This window comes from Notolepis coatsorum, assembly GCF_963971535.1.
Source record: "Notolepis coatsorum genome assembly, chromosome: 2".
Taxonomy (NCBI): Eukaryota; Metazoa; Chordata; class Actinopteri; order Aulopiformes; family Paralepididae; genus Notolepis; species Notolepis coatsorum.
Window position 1 is genome coordinate 1466334 of NC_140166.1, and position 23192 is coordinate 1489525.

General features: G+C 46.7%; 1 protein-coding gene across 1 annotated transcript in view; it reads right to left on the reverse strand.

The window, feature by feature from the left end:
- Positions 1 to 23192, reverse strand: part of LOC311248897 (leucine-rich repeat-containing protein 39-like) — a gene marked incomplete at both ends in the record, with an annotated part of 38923 nt that overhangs the window by 10536 nt on the left and 5195 nt on the right. Inside the window, 3 exons of the mRNA XM_084338126.1 lie at positions 1804 to 1949; positions 20836 to 20972; positions 21782 to 21938. Of these exons, the coding sequence (XP_084194252.1) occupies positions 1804 to 1949; positions 20836 to 20972; positions 21782 to 21938 (440 nt within the window). The remainder of the gene's footprint in view (positions 1 to 1803; positions 1950 to 20835; positions 20973 to 21781; positions 21939 to 23192) is intronic.

A 23192-nucleotide genomic window follows, 5' to 3' on the forward strand; every position in this document is an offset into this window, starting at 1 on the left:
ATCACAGAGCCAATCACATCACCGTGCGCTATAAACAGCGCCCTGTGACGTGCACCAGGTCGTCAAATCAACATGACCTGATTTACTAGAGGCAAAGAGGGGATGGGCTGTAGCTGAGGAATTCGCCAATATAGTATTTAGGCCCAAAAACACATTGATACGAACTCCTATTACTATAATACAATGCTAGAGACTGAAAAATGACATTTATAATGCATAGCACCTTTAACATTCATTATTGATTTGATCTGTATTTTGTCTGTTTTATTGTTTTATTTGATTGCTGCCTAATATAATCTCCGGCATCGTTGAAAACGAGGGCTACACCCTCAAATGTATTCCCGGAAAATAAATAAAGTTTGAATGAAAATTATATTTCATATCGTGATGAAATGAGGGATATTGTGGTACATAAGTCTTCATTGTTACACACCTACATTATGGGAAATGTGCTTACTGTCTTCTCAAGAGTTGGACAAGAAAATAGAGACCAGTTTCCTCTCTCTGTGTGTTCAGTAGAAAGCTATCCGGCTGCAGGCTAGCCTAGTTTAGCACAAAGTAATGGAAGCAGAATGGACCACTAGCCTAGTTTAGCACAATGTAATGGAAGCAGAATGGACCACTAGCCTAGCTTAGCACAAAGTAATGGAAGCAGAATGGACCACTAGCCTAGCTTAGCACAAAGTAATGGAAGCAGAATGGACCACTAGCCTAGCTTAGCACAAAGTAATGGAAGCAGAATGGACCACTAGCCTAGCTTAGCACAAAGTAATGGAAGCAGAATGGACCACTAGCCTAGCTTAGCACAAAGTAATGGAAGCAGAATGGACCACTAGCCTAGCTTAGCACAAAGTAATGGAAGCAGAATGGACCACTAGCCTAGCTTAGCACAAAGTAATGGAAGCAGAATGGACCACTAGCCTAGTTTAGCACAATGTAATGGAAGCAGAATGGACCACTAGCCTAGCTTAGCACAAAGTAATGGAAGCAGAATGGACCACTAGCCTAGCTTAGCACAAAGTAATGGAAGCAGAATGGACCACTAGCCTAGCTTAGCACAAAGTAATGGAAGCAGAATGGACCACTAGCCTAGCTTAGCACAAAGTAATGGAAGCAGAATGGACCACTAGCCTAGCTTAGCACAAAGTAATGGAAGCAGAATGGACCACTAGCCTAGCTTAGCACAAAGTAATGGAAGCAGAATGGACCACTAGCCTAGCTTAGCACAAAGTAATGGAAGCAGAATGGACCACTAGCCTAGCTTAGCACAAAGTAATGGAAGCAGAATGGACCACTAGCCTAGCTTAGCACAAAGTAATGGAAGCAGAATGGACCACTAGCCTAGTTTAGCACAATGTAATGGAAGCAGAATGGACCACTAGCCTAGCTTAGCACAAAGTAATGGAAGCAGAATGGACCACTAGCCTAGCTTAGCACAAAGTAATGGAAGCAGAATGGACCACTAGCCTAGCTTAGCACAAAGTAATGGAAGCAGAATGGACCACTAGCCTAGCTTAGCACAAAGTAATGGAAGCAGAATGGACCACTAGCCTAGCTTAGCACAAAGTAATGGAAGCAGAATGGACCACTAGCCTAGCTTAGCACAAAGTAATGGAAGCAGAATGGACCACTAGCCTAGCTTAGCACAAAGTAATGGAAGCAGAATGGACCACTAGCCTAGCTTAAAACTCCGGGAGAGGTGTTTTTGGCCAACAGCTAGGCTAGCTGGTCCATATCCGCTTCCATTACTTTGTGCTAAGCTAGGCTAGCTTGCAGCCAGATGTATTTGTTGTGAATAAACACCTGTGGATATCTTCCGGGAGGCTCTGCAGCCGGTTCCCTCCCAGGTCCAGCCACTCCAGCGCGGGGAGGTTCAGCACGCTGTCTGGGATGCTGCAGAACTGGTTCATGGACAGGTCCAGATGGTAAAGCCTCTTCAGGTTGCTGAGCTGAGGGCAACACACAGGTGATCAGTGGCTCCCCAAGAGGGTTAACCCTAAGACTAACCCAAGAGGGGTAACCCTAACCCTAACCCAAGAGGGTTAACCCTAAGACTAACCCAAGAGGGGTAACCCTAACCCTAACCCAAGAGGGTTAACCCTAACCCTAACCCAAGAGGGTTAACCCTAAGACTAACCCAAGAGGGTTAACCCTAACCCTAACCCAAGAGGGTTAACCCTAAGACTAACCCAAGAGGGTTAACCCTAAGACTAACCCAAGAGGGGTAACCCTAACCCTAACCCAAGAGGGTTAACCCTAAGACTAACCCAAGAGGGTTAACCCTAAGACTAACCCAAGAGGGGCTCCCCAAGAGGGTTAACCCTAAGACTAACCCAAGAGGGTTAACCCTAAGACTAACCCAAGAGGGGCTCCCGGGATCCAGGGGGGTCAAAGCACCAGGACACGTTGTGAAATGTCCTGATTATTTCATTCGCTAGAAGATGGCACTGAGAGAAGACCGACGGACTCTCTCCCCACCTCGGGTGACGAGAGAAGGAGCGTCCCTGACTACTGGAGAGGCTGCTATATAGAGAGAAGGAGCGCCCCTGACTACTGGAGAGGCTGCTATATAGAGAGAAGGAGCGCCCCTGACTACTGGAGAGGCTGCTATATAGAGAGAAGGAGCGCCCCTGACTACTGGAGAGGCTGCTATATAGAGAGAAGGAGCGTCCCTGACTACTGGAGAGGCTGCTATATAGAGAGAAGGAGCGCCCCTGACTACTGGAGAGGCTGCTATATAGAGAGAAGGAGCGCCCCTGACTACTGGAGAGGCTGCTATATAGAGAGAAGGAGCGCCCCTGACTACTGGAGAGGCTGCTATATAGAGAGAAGGAGCGCCCCTGACTACTGGAGAGGCTGCTATATAGAGAGAAGGAGCGCCCCTGACTACTGGAGAGGCTGCTATATAGAGAGAAGGAGCGCCCCTGACTACTGGAGAGGCTGCTATATAGAGAAGGAGCGCCCCTGACTACTGGAGAGGCTGCTATATAGAGAGAAGGAGCGCCCCTGACTACTGGAGAGGCTGCTATATAGAGAGAAGGAGCGCCCCTGACTACTGGAGAGGCTGCTATATATATAGAAGGAGCGCCCCTGACTACTGGAGAGGCTGCTATATAGAGAGAAGGAGCGCCCCTGACTACTGGAGAGGCTGCTATATATAGAGAAGGAGCGCCCCTGACTACTGGAGAGGCTGCTATATAGAGAAGGAGCGCCCCTGACTACTGGAGAGGCTGCTATATAGAGAGAAGGAGCGCCCCTGACTACTGGAGAGGCTGCTATATATAGAAGGAGCGCCCCTGACTACTGGAGAGGCTGCTATATAGAGAGAAGGAGCGCCCCTGACTACTGGAGAGGCTGCTATATAGAGAAGGAGCGCCCCTGACTACTGGAGAGGCTGCTATATATATAGAAGGAGCGCCCCTGACTACTGGAGAGGCTGCTATATAGAGAGAAGGAGCGCCCCTGACTACTGGAGAGGCTGCTATATAGAGAGAAGGAGCGCCCCTGACTACTGGAGAGGCTGCTATATATAGAGAAGGAGCGCCCCTGACTACTGGAGAGGCTGCTATATAGAGAGAAGGAGCGCCCCTGACTACTGGAGAGGCTGCTATATAGAGAGAAGGAGCGCCCCTGACTACTGGAGAGGCTGCTATATAGAGAGAAGGAGCGCCCCTGACTACTGGAGAGGCTGCTATATAGAGAGAAGGAGCGCCCCTGACTACTGGAGAGGCTGCTATATAGAGAGAAGGAGCGCCCCTGACTACTGGAGAGGCTGCTATATAGAGAGAAGGAGCGCCCCTGACTACTGGAGAGGCTGCTATATAGAGAAGGAGCACCCCTGACTACTGGAGAGGCTGCTATAGAGAGAAGGAGCGCCCCTGACTACTGGAGAGGCTGCTATATAGAGAGAAGGAGCGCCCCTGACTACTGGAGAGGCTGCTATATAGAGAGAAGGAGCGCCCCTGACTACTGGAGAGGCTGCTATAGAGAGAGAAGGAGCGCCCCTGACTACTGGAGAGGCTGCTATATATAGAGAAGGAGCGCCCCTGACTACTGGAGAGGCTGCTATATAGAGAGAAGGAGCGCCCCTGACTACTGGAGAGGCTGCTATATAGAGAGAAGGAGCGCCCCTGACTACTGGAGAGGCTGCTATATATAGAGAAGGAGCGCCCCTGACTACTGGAGAGGCTGCTATATATAGAGAAGGAGCGCCCCTGACTACTGGAGAGGCTGCTATATAGAGAGAAGGAGCGCCCCTGACTACTGGAGAGGCTGCTATATATAGAGAAGGAGCGCCCCTGACTACTGGAGAGGCTGCTATATAGAGAGAAGGAGCGCCCCTGACTACTGGAGAGGCTGCTATATATAGAGAAGGAGCGCCCCTGACTACTGGAGAGGCTGCTATATAGAGAAGGAGCGCCCCTGACTACTGGAGAGGCTGCTATATAGAGAGAAGGAGCGCCCCTGACTACTGGAGAGGCTGCTATATAGAGAAGGAGCGCCCCTGACTACTGGAGAGGCTGCTATATATAGAGAAGGAGCGCCCCTGACTACTGGAGAGGCTGCTATATAGAGAAGGAGCGCCCCTGACTACTGGAGAGGCTGCTATAGAGAGAAGGAGCGCCCCTGACTACTGGAGAGGCTGCTATATAGAGAGAAGGAGCGCCCCTGACTACTGGAGAGGCTGCTATATAGAGAGAAGGAGCGCCCCTGACTACTGGAGAGGCTGCTATATAGAGAAGGAGCGCCCCTGACTACTGGAGAGGCTGCTATATAGAGAGAAGGAGCGCCCCTGACTACTGGAGAGGCTGCTATATAGAGAAGGAGCGCCCCTGACTACTGGAGAGGCTGCTATATAGAGAGAAGGAGCGCCCCTGACTACTGGAGAGGCTGCTATATAGAGAGAAGGAGCGCCCCTGACTACTGGAGAGGCTGCTATATAGAGAAGGAGCGCCCCTGACTACTGGAGAGGCTGCTATATAGAGAGAAGGAGCGCCCCTGACTACTGGAGAGGCTGCTATATAGAGAAGGAGCGCCCCTGACTACTGGAGAGGCTGCTATATATAGAAGGAGCGCCCCTGACTACTGGAGAGGCTGCTATATAGAGAGAAGGAGCGCCCCTGACTACTGGAGAGGCTGCTATATAGAGAGAAGGAGCGCCCCTGACTACTGGAGAGGCTGCTATATAGAGAGAAGGAGCGCCCCTGACTACTGGAGAGGCTGCTATATAGAGAGAAGGAGCGCCCCTGACTACTGGAGAGGCTGCTATATAGAGAAGGAGCGCCCCTGACTACTGGAGAGGCTGCTATATAGAGAGAAGGAGCGCCCCTGACTACTGGAGAGGCTGCTATATAGAGAGAAGGAGCGCCCCTGACTACTGGAGAGGCTGCTATATAGAGAGAAGGAGCGCCCCTGACTACTGGAGAGGCTGCTATATAGAGAGAAGGAGCGCCCCTGACTACTGGAGAGGCTGCTATATAGAGAGAAGGAGCGCCCCTGACTACTGGAGAGGCTGCTATATATAGAGAAGGAGCGCCCCTGACTACTGGAGAGGCTGCTATATAGAGAGAAGGAGCGCCCCTGACTACTGGAGAGGCTGCTATATAGAGAGAAGGAGCGCCCCTGACTACTGGAGAGGCTGCTATATAGAGAGAAGGAGCGCCCCTGACTACTGGAGAGGCTGCTATATAGAGAGAAGGAGCGCCCCTGACTACTGGAGAGGCTGCTATATATAGAGAAGGAGCGCCCCTGACTACTGGAGAGGCTGCTATATATATAGAAGGAGCGCCCCTGACTACTGGAGAGGCTGCTATATAGAGAGAAGGAGCGCCCCTGACTACTGGAGAGGCTGCTATATAGAGAGAAGGAGCGCCCCTGACTACTGGAGAGGCTGCTATATAGAGAGAAGGAGCGCCCCTGACTACTGGAGAGGCTGCTATATAGAGAGAAGGAGCGCCCCTGACTACTGGAGAGGCTGCTATATAGAGAGAAGGAGCGCCCCTGACTACTGGAGAGGCTGCTATATAGAGAGAAGGAGCGCCCCTGACTACTGGAGAGGCTGCTATATATAGAGAAGGAGCGCCCCTGACTACTGGAGAGGCTGCTATATAGAGAGAAGGAGCGCCCCTGACTACTGGAGAGGCTGCTATATATAGAGAAGGAGCGCCCCTGACTACTGGAGAGGCTGCTATATAGAGAAGGAGCGCCCCTGACTACTGGAGAGGCTGCTATATAGAGAAGGAGCGCCCCTGACTACTGGAGAGGCTGCTATATAGAGAGAAGGAGCGCCCCTGACTACTGGAGAGGCTGCTATATATAGAAGGAGCGCCCCTGACTACTGGAGAGGCTGCTATATAGAGAGAAGGAGCGCCCCTGACTACTGGAGAGGCTGCTATATATAGAAGGAGCGCCCCTGACTACTGGAGAGGCTGCTATATAGAGAAGGAGCTCCCCTGACTACTGGAGAGGCTGCTATATAGAGAAGGAGCGCCCCTGACTACTGGAGAGGCTGCTATATATAGAGAAGGAGCGCCCCTGACTACTGGAGAGGCTGCTATATATAGAGAAGGAGCGCCCCTGACTACTGGAGAGGCTGCTATATATAGAGAAGGAGCGCCCCTGACTACTGGAGAGGCTGCTATATATAGAGAAGGAGCGCCCCTGACTACTGGAGAGGCTGCTATATATAGAAGGAGCGCCCCTGACTACTGGAGAGGCTGCTATATAGAGAGAAGGAGCGCCCCTGACTACTGGAGAGGCTGCTATATATAGAGAAGGAGCGCCCCTGACTACTGGAGAGGCTGCTATATAGAGAGAAGGAGCACCCCTGACTACTGGAGAGGCTGCTATATAGAGAGAAGGAGCGCCCCTGACTACTGGAGAGGCTGCTATATATAGAGAAGGAGCGCCCCTGACTACTGGAGAGGCTGCTATATAGAGAGAAGGAGCGCCCCTGACTACTGGAGAGGCTGCTATATAGAGAGAAGGAGCGCCCCTGACTACTGGAGAGGCTGCTATATAGAGAAGGAGCGCCCCTGACTACTGGAGAGGCTGCTATATATAGAGAAGGAGCGCCCCTGACTACTGGAGAGGCTGCTATATAGAGAGAAGGAGCGCCCCTGACTACCATGGAGAGGCTGCTATATATATAGAAGGAGCGCCCCTGACTACTGGAGAGGCTGCTATATATAGAGAAGGAGCGCCCCTGACTACTGGAGAGGCTGCTATATAGAGAGAAGGAGCGCCCCTGACTACTGGAGAGGCTGCTATATAGAGAGAAGGAGCGCCCCTGACTACTGGAGAGGCTGCTATATAGAGAGAAGGAGCGCCCCTGACTACTGGAGAGGCTGCTATATATAGAAGGAGCGCCCCTGACTACTGGAGAGGCTGCTATATAGAGAAGGAGCGCCCCTGACTACTGGAGAGGCTGCTATATAGAGAGAAGGAGCGCCCCTGACTACTGGAGAGGCTGCTATATAGAGAGAAGGAGCGCCCCTGACTACTGGAGAGGCTGCTATATATAGAGAAGGAGCGCCCCTGACTACTGGAGAGGCTGCTATATATAGAGAAGGAGCGCCCCTGACTACTGGAGAGGCTGCTATATAGAGAAGGAGCGCCCCTGACTACTGGAGAGGCTGCTATATAGAGAGAAGGAGCTCCCCTGACTACTGGAGAGGCTGCTATAGAGAGAAGGAGCGCCCCTGACTACTGGAGAGGCTGCTATATAGAGAAGGAGCGCCCCTGACTACTGGAGAGGCTGCTATATAGAGAAGGAGCGCCCCTGACTACTGGAGAGGCTGCTATATAGAGAGAAGGAGCACCCCTGACTACTGGAGAGGCTGCTATATAGAGAGAAGGAGCGCCCCTGACTACTGGAGAGGCTGCTATATATAGAGAAGGAGCGCCCCTGACTACTGGAGAGGCTGCTATATAGAGAGAAGGAGCGCCCCTGACTACTGGAGAGGCTGCTATATATAGAGAAGGAGCGCCCCTGACTACTGGAGAGGCTGCTATATATAGAGAAGGAGCGCCCCTGACTACTGGAGAGGCTGCTATATAGAGAGAAGGAGCGCCCCTGACTACTGGAGAGGCTGCTATATAGAGAGAAGGAGCGCCCCTGACTACTGGAGAGGCTGCTATATAGAGAAGGAGCGCCCCTGACTACTGGAGAGGCTGCTATATAGAGAGAAGGAGCGCCCCTGACTACTGGAGAGGCTGCTATATAGAGAGAAGGAGCGCCCCTGACTACTGGAGAGGCTGCTATATATAGAAGGAGCGCCCCTGACTACTGGAGAGGCTGCTATATAGAGAAGGAGCGCCCCTGACTACTGGAGAGGCTGCTATATATAGAAGGAGCGCCCCTGACTACTGGAGAGGCTGCTATATAGAGAAGGAGCGCCCCTGACTACTGGAGAGGCTGCTATATAGAGAGAAGGAGCGCCCCTGACTACTGGAGAGGCTGCTATATAGAGAGAAGGAGCGCCCCTGACTACTGGAGAGGCTGCTATATAGAGAGAAGGAGCGCCCCTGACTACTGGAGAGGCTGCTATATAGAGAGAAGGAGCGCCCCTGACTACTGGAGAGGCTGCTATATAGAGAGAAGGAGCGCCCCTGACTACTGGAGAGGCTGCTATATATAGAGAAGGAGCGCCCCTGACTACTGGAGAGGCTGCTATATATAGAGAAGGAGCGCCCCTGACTACTGGAGAGGCTGCTATATATAGAGAAGGAGCGCCCCTGACTACTGGAGAGGCTGCTATATAGAGAGAAGGAGCGCCCCTGACTACTGGAGAGGCTGCTATATAGAGAGAAGGAGCGCCCCTGACTACTGGAGAGGCTGCTATATAGAGAGAAGGAGCGCCCCTGACTACTGGAGAGGCTGCTATATATAGAGAAGGAGCGCCCCTGACTACTGGAGAGGCTGCTATATATAGAGAAGGAGCGCCCCTGACTACTGGAGAGGCTGCTATATAGAGAAGGAGCGCCCCTGACTACTGGAGAGGCTGCTATATATATAGAAGGAGCGCCCCTGACTACTGGAGAGGCTGCTATATAGAGAGAAGGAGCGCCCCTGACTACTGGAGAGGCTGCTATATATAGAGAAGGAGCGCCCCTGACTACTGGAGAGGCTGCTATATAGAGAAGGAGCGCCCCTGACTACTGGAGAGGCTGCTATATAGAGAGAAGGAGCGCCCCTGACTACTGGAGAGGCTGCTATATAGAGAGAAGGAGCGCCCCTGACTACTGGAGAGGCTGCTATATAGAGAAGGAGCGCCCCTGACTACTGGAGAGGCTGCTATATAGAGAAGGAGCGCCCCTGACTACTGGAGAGGCTGCTATATATAGAGAAGGAGCCCCCCTGACTACTGGAGAGGCTGCTATATAGAGAGAAGGAGCGCCCCTGACTACTGGAGAGGCTGCTATATAGAGAGAAGGAGCGCCCCTGACTACTGGAGAGGCTGCTATATATAGAGAAGGAGCGCCCCTGACTACTGGAGAGGCTGCTATATAGAGAGAAGGAGCGCCCCTGACTACTGGAGAGGCTGCTATATAGAGAGAAGGAGCGCCCCTGACTACTGGAGAGGCTGCTATATAGAGAGAAGGAGCGCCCCTGACTACTGGAGAGGCTGCTATATAGAGAGAAGGAGCGCCCCTGACTACTGGAGAGGCTGCTATATAGAGAGAAGGAGCGCCCCTGACTACTGGAGAGGCTGCTATATATAGAGAAGGAGCGCCCCTGACTACTGGAGAGGCTGCTATATAGAGAAGGAGCGCCCCTGACTACTGGAGAGGCTGCTATATAGAGAAGGAGCGCCCCTGACTACTGGAGAGGCTGCTATATATAGAGAAGGAGCGCCCCTGACTACTGGAGAGGCTGCTATATAGAGAGAAGGAGCGCCCCTGACTACTGGAGAGGCTGCTATATAGAGAGAAGGAGCGCCCCTGACTACTGGAGAGGCTGCTATATAGAGAGAAGGAGCGCCCCTGACTACTGGAGAGGCTGCTATATAGAGAGAAGGAGCGCCCCTGACTACTGGAGAGGCTGCTATATAGAGAGAAGGAGCGCCCCTGACTACTGGAGAGGCTGCTATATAGAGAGAAGGAGCGCCCCTGACTACTGGAGAGGCTGCTATATAGAGAGAAGGAGCGCCCCTGACTACTGGAGAGGCTGCTATATATAGAGAAGGAGCGCCCCTGACTACTGGAGAGGCTGCTATATAGAGAGAAGGAGCGTCCCTGACTACTGGAGAGGCTGCTATATAGAGAGAAGGAGCGCCCCTGACTACTGGAGAGGCTGCTATATAGAGAGAAGGAGCGCCCCTGACTACTGGAGAGGCTGCTATATATAGAAGGAGCGCCCCTGACTACTGGAGAGGCTGCTATATAGAGAGAAGGAGCGCCCCTGACTACTGGAGAGGCTGCTATATAGAGAGAAGGAGCGCCCCTGACTACTGGAGAGGCTGCTATATAGAGAGAAGGAGCGCCCCTGACTACTGGAGAGGCTGCTATATAGAGAGAAGGAGCGCCCCTGACTACTGGAGAGGCTGCTATATATAGAGAAGGAGCGCCCCTGACTACTGGAGAGGCTGCTATATAGAGAGAAGGAGCGCCCCTGACTACTGGAGAGGCTGCTATATAGAGAGAAGGAGCGCCCCTGACTACTGGAGAGGCTGCTATATATAGAGAAGGAGCGCCCCTGACTACTGGAGAGGCTGCTATATATATAGAAGGAGCGCCCCTGACTACTGGAGAGGCTGCTATATAGAGAGAAGGAGCGCCCCTGACTACTGGAGAGGCTGCTATATAGAGAGAAGGAGCGCCCCTGACTACTGGAGAGGCTGCTATATAGAGAGAAGGAGCGCCCCTGACTACTGGAGAGGCTGCTATATAGAGAGAAGGAGCGCCCCTGACTACTGGAGAGGCTGCTATATAGAGAGAAGGAGCGCCCCTGACTACTGGAGAGGCTGCTATATAGAGAGATACAATATTCACCCAAAACCTGGGAGGAGGATGGGGATTTATTTTCTACTTGTTGTAACAGGTTTTTGAAATACAGGACTCGCTCAATACAGTACTCACCTGCACCTTGTGTATACCATTTACTTTATAGTATATATATTCAGATTCATTTTTTTTATTGTAACATACAGTATATTATAACCAATAGGGCATACTCACCACATCTGCACCTTTGTTTACATTGTTTTATTTATTTTTATATTCAGATTTAAATTGATTGTTTACACCATTTTTAGATAAATTTTTTTGTGTGTCTTTCTTCTATTACCCTGCCCATACCGGTACCTCCCCTCCCCCATTCTGCTATGACGCCCAAATTCCCCCTCTGGGATCAATAAAGGAAAATGTTATCTTAAGATATTTATGTGACGTGTTTATATCTCACATGTGTTAAGGCCTCTGCACAGCGCTGGCTGAGCCATCGTTTTACTATGGGGAGTCCCAACCAGAGAGTCCTGGGCCCTCATTCATCAACGTGACGTAGAAAATGTTCTATTTCCATACTTAAGCACAGAATTTAGAATGTGTGCACGCACAAAAAAAACGGGATTCATCACACGTGCGTACACAGGTCCTACGCACACCTGTCATGATAAATATCACCTTGGTCCTACACCGAGGCTCATGCACACTTTCACATATTTGCATACCAGAACCGCCCCGATTAACCATATACGGTAATGGACCACCCCCATGAAATGTGGAAAAGTGGACTAAGCCGAGGGTGTTGTACACTGTCGGATATTATATCTATTAACTTCCTAAAAGACCATTGCTGCCTGGACACTGCAAACACTAATAAAGACCATTAACCACTGTTTTGCCGTTGCCCGTTAGTGTCATTAATGCATGCTGGAATAAGAATGCCTTTCTCAGGGTGCTCCAGTAGCACACCATGTTACCGCGCTGCGTCGCGGGACTCCGTGCTGCGTCACGGATCTGGTTGACTCCGAGTTCGATTCCCGGACTCGCCGTCATTTGCCGAATGTCTCCCCCTGCTCTCTCTCCCGTTTCACCCTACAACTGTCGGTCATGCTTGACCAGAAAAGCGATAAACGCTAAAAAATAAAGTTTAAAAAAAAGAAAAAAAAAGAATGCCTTTCTTAATTTATTTTTAATATTAATAATTATTATAATACAATAAAAGACAGCTCCATCTTTTAATACACATATATTGTACAGTAACGTCAAATAAATACTACAGTCCCCGCTGAAATAAAGGTTCTGCACGCACATACCAGCAGTGATCTACAGCATAAAAGATAGCCACTTTATAATACTATTCTGAGTAGATAATTCATCTGTATCGCAACAGAGTCACGGATCTGGTCGGGGCAGGTAGCATTATGTCGGGAAAATCTTTATGAAATAAACAAAAGTGAATTAAAGAATTTAAAACGAAGTTTAGCATATTAAATCGTTTTATAAGCTTATAGCTTTTTTCGTGCTGATTTGAGAAGGGTCCAGCTGCAGAGCCGGAGAGCAACTCTCAGGGCCAAGATAGCACTTATACTATTTTGAGAGAGACAGCAGAGAGACAGACAGCAGACTGAGCAGAGAGACAGACAGACAGACAGACAGACAGACAGACAGACAGACAGACAGACAGACAGACAGACAGACAGACAGACAGACAGACAGACAGACAGACACTGTTCCACAGTGTGTGTGTGTGTGTGTGTGTGTGTGTGTGTGTGTGTGTGTGTGTGCGTGCGTGCGTGTGTGTGACTACTAGTCTAAGGGTGCGGTTACACCTTTCGTTTCATTTTCGTATCATTGTCATATCGCTGCTGTCGGGACAAAACCTCATAACTCCATTTTTTGAATTTTTTATTTATTATATAAATCAACTCCGTAGATCATCCTCCATATGTGTGTGTGGGTTTTACAAAGTTTAAACAATGGGAAAGCATTAAACCGATCATCTGTCTAAACCTCCTAACTCTATTCACCCTCAAATCTGTGTTCGTTTTTTTCATCTGCTGAAAAGTTGGGTTTTTGGAGTTATGAGGTTTTGTCCCGACAGCAGCGATATGCGTTTCGCCGCGACGTCGTGCGCCTCGAGTCACACTTTCGTTTTTTTTCTTCGTTTTTGTCACCCGAGCACACTGATGTAGTACACTGCCAAAGCAGTAGGTGGCAGTAGGTGGCAAACATGAAGGCAATTTCAACCAATCAGAACTTGAATGTGCCAATACACTTCCTGGAAGCTCCAGCAAAGAAAATGTCAATAAGGCAGGCACCTATGCCGCGCCACCATCTTGCCTATTTACTCAATGCAGCAATTCTTTTTCAGCAAAGCCTAATAAAAGTGCAATAAACAAAACGGATACATTCACTGTGTGTTCTGCCTGTCATTTGTTGATGAAACAAAACTAACATCAACACAAGTGACCACCAAGAGCGGATAGTTTAGTCTAAAAAACGATCGGTAGCATTGTTAGCTGCATGCTAACGTCAATGGAATTTGCCATTATAACAGTATAGCATTGTGGCTAGAAGCTAACGTTAGCTCACGCTACTTAGCCAGCACCAAACTGATGATATCGGGAGCTATCAGTGGTTAGATAACATTAGAGACAACGCTGTGTGTATTAAACAAAGGTGAATAGATAACTGGGCCATTTTGTTTAATGCTTGTTAAGTTGAAAGAGGAGCTTTGAGCTAACAGGGTTTGATAGCTAACACTAGCTCATGTTATCCAGTGGCAGTGCAATCGGTAATGCTAGCAGAATGAATGGATGTAAACTTTCTTTAACATATTGCATATGGGTACAATACAATACGGCTCAATACAAACAATTGTTAAGGGAATGCAGACTGTTGTAGCTTGGACTGGGGTCCTTATAACAATAACTTGACAACACATAGTAGCTGCAGCTATTTGGTTTGGGACAGTGTCACCGGAAGGGCACGCAGATGGTATCTACTGCGCATGGGCGTTTTCGCAACAACGGCTCATGCAGACTACACGCTGTTGTCTGCGCGTTTTTTAGCGTTTCTCCAAAACGCAAACACAATTTAGCGTTTCAGCCGTATCCACAAAAAAACGCCAAAAAACGCATTTCTGTGTAATAGGGACATGAAACGTATTCAAAAACGTATAAAAAAACGCCACAAATACACTAGTCTAACCATGGCCTAATAGTAGAGACTCAGCCCCCCCCCCCCCCCCCCTCTGGACCACCTCCTAGTAGAGACTTCTCTAGGAAGAAGACGAAGATGAGGATTAAGGCGAGACACTGCAGGTGAATAGGCAAATATACTTTTTTTGTTGATTTTGAGATTGTTATATTTTGCTTCCTAAACATGTCTTCTATGAAACTAGTGACAATAAAACGTCAATAACACACATTTAGTTGTTTATTTTACTTCATTTTGCCTTATTGCATCCATAAATGTCCACATATTTAATGGGGAAGTGCCTCATTTGCATATATAAACATACATTTCAGAAAACTTGTCTCTACTAGGAGGTGGTCCAGAGGGGGGGGGGGGGGGGGGTCTCTACTGGGAGGTGGTCCAGAGGGGGGGGGGTCTCTACTAGGAGACTAGTGGTCACACACACACACACTGTGGAACAGTGTCTATCTGTCTGTCTGTCTGTCTCTCTGCTGTCTGTCTCTCCGGCTCTGCAGCTGGACCTTCTCAAATAAGCACGGAAAAACTTTTAAGCTTATAGCTCCAATTTGGGTCCCAAATTGCGGTACAAATGAAGGAGGTGTCTCGGGTAGTGGACTCTAGTTAATATTATGTTCTCTCTGCAATTAGACTGCCCCTCATTCATTCATCCCTATCTGATGCTATCTCTGAAAACAGTTCCTGCGAGCGCAGTCAGTGCACCCGATAACGCTATATATATAAACCTGCATTCATTCGGAGAGAAAGACCTATTCCACATGCTATTTAGGGTTTGACAATAATTACACTAATATCGCTATTTCACAATGAACTATAATGAAATACGGGGGTCATACAGAACACGTCAGTCAAGCTTATTTCCGCGTTGAAACTAATGCATGCAACTGATCTATGCCGTCCGTCTGCAGTCCCCATATTCTACCACAGGGCGTCAGCTAAGCATGGTCCGACCTGTGCTTAAATATACGCACAAAGTCAAGCACAAGTTCAAATAGATAAATCCCACACTTTGCTTAGGAATGGTCGTACGCACGGCTTAAGCACATATCTGTGCGCAAGTCAGGTTGATACATGAGGGCCCTGGAGCCCAACCAGAGAGAGAGAGAGAGTCCTGGAGCCCAACCAGAGAGAGAGAGAGTCCTGGAGCCCAACCAGAGAGAGAGAGAGAGTCCTGGAGCCCAACCAGAGAGAGAGAGAGAGTCCTGGAGCCCAACCAGAGAGAGAGAGAGTCCTGGAGCCCAACCAGAGCATGGTTTTACTATGGGGAGAGTGCTGGTATGCTAAGCATGTAGTACTGCATATTATGATAGCCTTCATGCTAGCAGCTTGTGTAACTCTGTTGATGATAGCCTTCATGCTAGCAGCTGGTGTAACTCTGTTGATGATAGCCTTTATGCTAGCAGCTTGTGTAACTCTGTTGATGATAGCCTTTATGCTAGCAGCTGGTGTAACTCTGTTGATGATAGCATTTATGCTAGCAGCTTGTGTAACTCTGTTGATGATAGCCTTCATGCTAGCAGCTGGTGTAACTCTGTTGATGATAGCCTTTATGCTAGCAGCTGGTGTAACTCTGTTGATGATAGCCTTTATGCTAGCAGCTTGTGTAACTCTGTTGATGATAGCCTTTATGCTAGCAGCTTGTGTAACTGTTGATGATAGCCTTTATGCTAGCAGCTGGTGTAACTCTGTTGATGATAGCCTTTATGTTAGCAGCTGGTATAACTCTGTTGATGATAGCCTTTATGCTAGCAGCTGGTGTAACTCTGTTGATGATAGCCTTTATGCTAGCAGCTTGTGTAACTCTGTTGATGATAGCCTTTATGCTAGCAGCTTGTGTAACTCTGTTGATGATAGCCTTTATGCTAGCAGCTGGTGTAACTCTGTTGATGATAGCCTTTATGCTAGCAGCTGGTGTAACTCTGTTGATGATAGCCTTTATGCTAGCAGCTTGTGTAATTCTGTTGATGATAGCCTTTATGCTAGCAGCTTGTGTAACTCTGTTGATGATAGCCTTTATGCTAGCAGCTGGTGTAACTCTGTTGATAGCCTTTATGCTAGCAGCTGGTGTAACTCTGTTGATGATAGCCTTTATGCTAGCAGCTGGTGTAACTCTGTTGATGATAGCCTTTATGCTAGCAGCTGGTGTAACTCTGTTGATGATAGCCTTTATGCTAGCAGCTGGTGTAACTCTGTTGATGATAGCCTTTATGCTAGCATCTGGTGTAACTCTGCTGATGATAGCCTTCATGCTAGCAGCTGGTGCAACTCTGTTGATGATAGCCTTTATGCTAGCAGCTGGTGTAACTCTGTTGATGATAGCCTTTATGCTAGCAGCTTGTGTAACTCTGTTGATGATAGCCTTTATGCTAGCAGCTTGTGTAATGTAACTCTGTTGATGATAGCCTTTAAGCTCGCAGCTGGTGTAACTCTGTTGATTATAGCCTTTATGTTAGCAGCTTGTGTAACTCTGTTGATGATAGCATTTATGCTAGCAGCTTGTGTAACTCTGTTGATGATAGCCTTTATGCTAGCAGCTGGTGTAACTCTGTTGATGATAGCCTTTATGCTAGCAGCTTGTGTAACTCTGTTGATGATAGCCTTTATGCTAGCAGCTGGTGTAACTCTGTTGATGATAGCCTTTATGCTAGCAGCTTGTGTAACTCTGTTGATGATGGCCTTTATGTTAGCAGCTTGTGTAACTCTGTTGATGATAGCCTTTATGCTAGCAGCTTGTGTAACTCTGTTGATGATAGCCTTTATGCTAGCAGCTGGTGTAACTCTGTTGATGATAGCCTTTATGCTAGCAGCTGGTGTAACTCTGTTGATGATAGTCTTTATGCTAGTAGCTTGTGTAACTCTGTTGATGATAGCCTTTATGCTAGCAGCTTGTGTAACTCTGTTGATGATAGCCTTTATGCTAGCAGCTGGTGTAACTCTGTTGATGATAGCCTTTATGCTAGCAGCTTGTGTAACTCTGTTGATGATAGCCTTTATGCTAGCAGCTTGTGTAACTCTGTTGATGATAGCCTTTATGCTAGCAGCTGGTGTAACTCTGTTGATGATAGCCTTTATGCTAGCAGCTGGTGTAACTCTGTTGATGATAGCCTTTATGCTAGCAGCTGGTGTAACTCTGTTGATGATAGCCTTCATGCTAGCAGCTGGTGTAACTCTGTTGATGATAGCCTTTATGTTAGCAGCTGGTGTAACTCTGTTGATGATAGCCTTTATGCTAGCAGCTTGTGTAACTCTGTTGATGATAGCCTTTATGCTAGCAGCTTGTGTAATGTAACTCTGTTGATGATAGCCTTTATGCTAGCAGCTTGTGTAATGTAACTCTGTTGATGATAGCCTTCATGCTAGCAGCTTGTGTAACTCTGTTGATGATAGCCTTCATGCTAGCAGCTGGTGTAACTCTGTTGATGATAGCCTTTATGCTAGCAGCTTGTGTAACTCTGTTGATGATAGCCTTTATGCTAGCAGCTGGTGTAACTCTGTTGATGATAGCCTTTATGCTAGCAGCTTGTGTAACTCTGTTGATGATAGCCTTCATGCTAGCAGCTGGTGTAACTCTGTTGATGATAGCCTTTATGCTAGCAGCTTGTGTAACTCTGTTGATGATAGCCTTTATGCTAGCAGCTGGTGTAACTCTGTTGATGATAGCCTTTATGCTAGCAGCTGGTGTAACTCTGTTGATGATAGCCTTTATGCTAGCAGCTTGTGTAACTCTGTTGATGATAGCCTTTATGCTAGCAGCTTGTGTAACTCTGTTGATAGCCTTTATGCTAGCAGCTGGTGTAACTGTTGATGATAGCCTTTATGCTAGCAGCTGGTGTAACTCTGTTGATGATAGCCTTTATGCTAGCATCTGGTGTAACTCTGCTGATGATAGCCTTCATGCTAGCAGATGGTGTAACTCTGTTGATGATAGCCTTTATGCTAGCAGCTGGTGTAACTCTGTTGATGATAGCCTTTATGCTAGCAGCTTGTGTAACTCTGTTGATGATAGCCTTTATGCTAGCAGCTTGTGTAATGTAACTCTGTTGATGATAGCCTTTAAGCTCGCAGCTGGTGTAACTCTGTTGATTATAGCCTTTATGTTAGCAGCTTGTGTAACTCTGTTGATGATAGCATTTATGCTAGCAGCTTGTGTAACTCTGTTGATGATAGCCTTTATGCTAGCAGCTGGTGTAACTCTGTTGATGATAGCCTTTATGCTAGCAGCTGGTGTAACTCTGTTGATAGCCTTCATGCTAGCAGCTGGTGTAACTCTGTTGATGATAGCCTTTATGCTAGTAGCTTGTGTAACTCTGTTGATGATAGCCTTTATGCTAGCAGCTTGTGTAACTCTGTTGATGATAGCCTTTATGCTAGCAGCTGGTGTAACTCTGTTGATGATAGCCTTTATGTTAGCAGCTGGTGTAACTCTGTTGATGATAGCCTTTATGCTAGCAGCTTGTGTAACTCTGTTGATGATAGCCTTTATGCTAGCAGCTTGTGTAATGTAACTCTGTTGATGATAGCCTTTATGCTAGCAGCTTGTGTAATGTAACTCTGTTGATGATAGCCTTCATGCTAGCAGCTTGTGTAACTCTGTTGATGATAGCCTTCATGCTAGCAGCTGGTGTAACTCTGTTGATGATAGCCTTTATGCTAGCAGCTTGTGTAACTCTGTTGATGATAGCCTTTATGCTAGCAGCTGGTGTAACTCTGTTGATGATAGCCTTTATGCTAGCAGCTTGTGTAACTCTGTTGATGATAGCCTTCATGCTAGCAGCTGGTGTAACTCTGTTGATGATAGCCTTTATGCTAGCAGCTTGTGTAACTCTGTTGATGATAGCCTTTATGCTAGCAGCTGGTGTAACTCTGTTGATGATAGCCTTTATGCTAGCAGCTGGTGTAACTCTGTTGATGATAGCCTTTATGCTAGCAGCTTGTGTAACTCTGTTGATGATAGCCTTTATGCTAGCAGCTTGTGTAACTCTGTTGATGATAGCCTTTATGCTAGCAGCTTGTGTAACTGTTGATGATAGCCTTTATGCTAGCAGCTGGTGTAACTCTGTTGATGATAGCCTTTATGCTAGCAGCTTGTGTAACTCTGTTGATGATAGCCTTTATGCTAGCAGCTTGTGTAACTCTGTTGATGATAGCCTTTATGCTAGCAGCTGGTGTAACTCTGTTGATAGCCTTTATGCTAGCAGCTGGTGTAACTCTGTTGATGATAGCCTTTATGCTAGCAGCTGGTGTAACTCTGTTGATGATAGCCTTTATGCTAGCAGCTGGTGTAACTCTGTTGATGATAGCCTTTATGCTAGCATCTGGTGTAACTCTGCTGATGATAGCCTTCATGCTAGCAGCTGGTGTAACTCTGTTGATGATAGCCTTTATGCTAGCAGCTGGTGTAACTCTGTTGATGATAGCCTTTATGCTAGCAGCTTGTGTAACTCTGTTGATGATAGCCTTTATGCTAGCAGCTGGTGTAACTCTGTTGATGATAGCCTTTATGCTAGCAGCTTGTGTAATGTAACTCTGTTGAGGATAGCCTTTATGCTCGCAGCTGGTGTAACTCTGTTGATTATAGCCTTTATGTTAGCAGCTTGTGTAACTCTGTTGATGATAGCATTTCTGCTAGCAGCTTGTGTAACTCTGTTGATGATAGCCTTTATGCTAGCAGCTGGTGTAACTCTGTTGATGATAGCCTTTATGCTAGCAGCTTGTGTAACTCTATTGATGATAGCCTTTATGCTAGCAGCTGGTGTAACTCTGTTGATGATAGCCTTTATGCTAGCAGCTTGTGTAACTCTATTGATGATAGCCTTTATGCTAGCAGCTGGTGTAACTCTGTTGATGATAGCCTTTATGTTAGCAGCTTGTGTAACTCTGTTGATGATAGCCTTTATGCTAGCAGCTTGTGTAACTCTGTTGATGATAGCCTTTATGCTAGCAGCTTGTGTAACTCTGTTAATGATAGCCTTTATGTTAGCAGCTTGTGTAACTCTGTTGATGATAGCCTTTATGCTAGCAGCTTGTGTAACTCTGTTGATGATAGCCTTTATGCTAGCAGCTGGTGTAACTCTGTTGATGATAGCCTTTATGCTAGCAGCTGGTGTAACTCTGTTGATGATAGCCTTTATGTTAGCAGCTTGTGTAACTCTGTTGATGATAGCCTTTATGCTAGCAGCTGGTGTAACTCTGTTGATGATAGCCTTTATGCTAGCAGCTGGTGTAACTCTGTTGATGATAGCCTTTATGCTAGCAGCTGGTGTAACTCTGTTGATGATAGCCTTTATGCTTGTTTTCCTGGAGCAGCAGGTAAAAGGTGGAGTACACTATGGCGCTCTATTCTTGTGAATTAATGTTAAATTCAATGACATGATGATGTAGACGGAGAAGAGTATTTTTTCATTAACTAAATTAATGTTAGGTTTTGGGATATTTGTGAGATGATGTGCATATTAACCCTTTCACTGCCGCACTACCAAACGGTGCTGTGTGGCAGTGAAAGGGTTACCTGAGTGAACACAACACTTACCATGTTTAGATAATAAACTACTCAACCTCAACTGTCTTTAACTATGAGTGAAGACAACACTTACCATGTTTAGATAATAAAGTTAGAAAACCTTGTTCTTTTGAAAACTTAAAACCGACTCCTGGTTCTGTGTCTGAGGTCCTCACCTGCATGGGCAGATCTTCCAGGTCTCTGTTCATAGCCAGCTCTAGTTTCTCCAAACTCTCACAGCATCCCAACTCCTCTGGAATGGTTTTGAGTCTGTTATAACTGACGAGCAGCTCTCTCAGTTTTCTCAGCTGACCTACAGTAGGCATATAGATGGAGAAATCCACATGCTAAATACACATCGTTTCATTATTCACTTTGTTTTGCCTCACAGGCTCTTGGAGGAATAATACATTGATTCACTCATCTGGAATAATGACTTGTCAGTTAAAGATTATACACACAAAAAACTCCCTATTCCATGTCCCATAATTTTTGTCTCCATCGTTGTATCAATAATTGGTTATGTCTTTATTGATAGTTTTATTTTATCTTTATTCATGTGCTTCAGACAACCACCATGTTCTGTTGGTCGGCTGCAAGTCATTCATGTGAACATTATAATTTAAAGTGCCACACTATCATCGCTTCATACTCATGACTAGTGTCGTCACGATACCAACGCTTTGACTTCGATACCAGCCTAAGTATCACGATACCGGTTCTAAAACGATACCATGGCAAAAACCTAAAATCAGGCAAAGTAATGGAATATATTAGTAGATGACAGAACATGGAAAATCTTGCCACGCCCTCTCTCTCACACACTGCTCCGGACACGCATCCACTCAACTCATAGAGAATACAGCATCAGGCTATTCTAAAAGTATTGATACTAATAAAATGCAGTATTGAACCGTTTTTTAACAGCTGGGTATCGAGATGCTTTTCTAGTATCGGTGTGAGTGAGTGAGTGAGTGAGTGAGTGAGTCGTCTGCTACTACACTTAATTTCAAGAAAACTGGCAGCAAAAAATGTCTAATTGAAAATAATTACATTTTCATTAAATATGGTGCGTTTAGTGAATTTAAATATCTTGAATGAACAAGTCCTCTATTCACTCACCGATCTCTCGTGGAATATCCGTGATGGCATTGCGCGACAGGTCAAGAACAATCAGGCTGTCAAACTTTGCAATGAATTGTGGGATTTTTTGCAGTCCAGTCCTGTGTATTTGCCATTCCTGAAGCCGAGTTAGATGAACTAATGCTGGAGGTAAAGTCTGTGGAGAGATTGAAATATTATCACTCAAAAACAACTGTTCTGTACGGTCGCACCACCCAACAATATGTTTAGTACCTATCAATGTTATTGATGACAATATGATCTGATCAGGTTATTACCGTACTTTGGGAGATATGGACAAAATATATCACAATATTTGTCTTCGTTTTGATGGTATTACGGTATTTCGTTTTCCGGTACAAATTGCAATGTTCTATGACATACTGTATTTTCTATGTTGTCATTTTGTTATATCATCGTTCGGGTGTCATTTCAGGTTGTTTACATTCACTTTGTTTTAGCAGCTGGTGTAACTTTTTTTTTTTTTATCCACTTTTTCTCCCATTTTCTATATTTTTCTCCCATCCCAATTTCGTTTCATCCAATTCAACCCTCCCCTGTCACGAACGCTGTTTCTTGCCTCCCACAAGCCGGCTGCAATGTGGACTAAATGTATCAATCTGAATGTAAACAAAAAAACAAGATTTGCCAATATTGCCAGATGATGCCAGGATCAGTAACCATCAGTAGAACATCAGTAGACATCATGATGCCAGTCTCAGTAACCATCAGTAGAACATCAGTAGACATCATGATGCCAGTCTCAGTAACCATCAGTAGAACATCAGTAGACATCATGATGCCAGTCTCAGTAACCATCAGTAGAACATCAGTAGACATCATGATGCCAGTCTCAGTAACCATCAGTAGAACATCAGTAGACATCATGATGCCAGTCTCAGTAACCATCAGTAGAACATCAGTAGACATCATGATGCCAGTCTCAGTAACCATCAGTAGAACATCAGTAGACATCATGATGCCAGTCTCAGTAACCATCAGTAGAACATCAGTAGACATCATGATGCCAGTCTCAGTAACCATCAGTAGAACATCAGTAGACATCATGATGCCAGTCTCAGTAACCATCAGTAGAACATCAGTAGACATCATGATGCCAGTCTCAGTAACCATCAGTAGAACATCAGTAGACATCATGATGCCAGTCTCAGTAACCATCAGTAGAACATCAGTAGACATCATGATGCCAGTCTCAGTAACCATCAGTAGAACATCAGTAGACATCATGATGCCAGTCTCAGTAACCATCAGTAGACATCATGATGCCAGTCTCAGTAACCATCAGTAGAACATCAGTAGACATCATGATGCCAGTCTCAGTAACCATCAGTAGACATCATGATGCCAGTCTCAGTAACCATCAGTAGAACATCAGTAGACATCATGATGC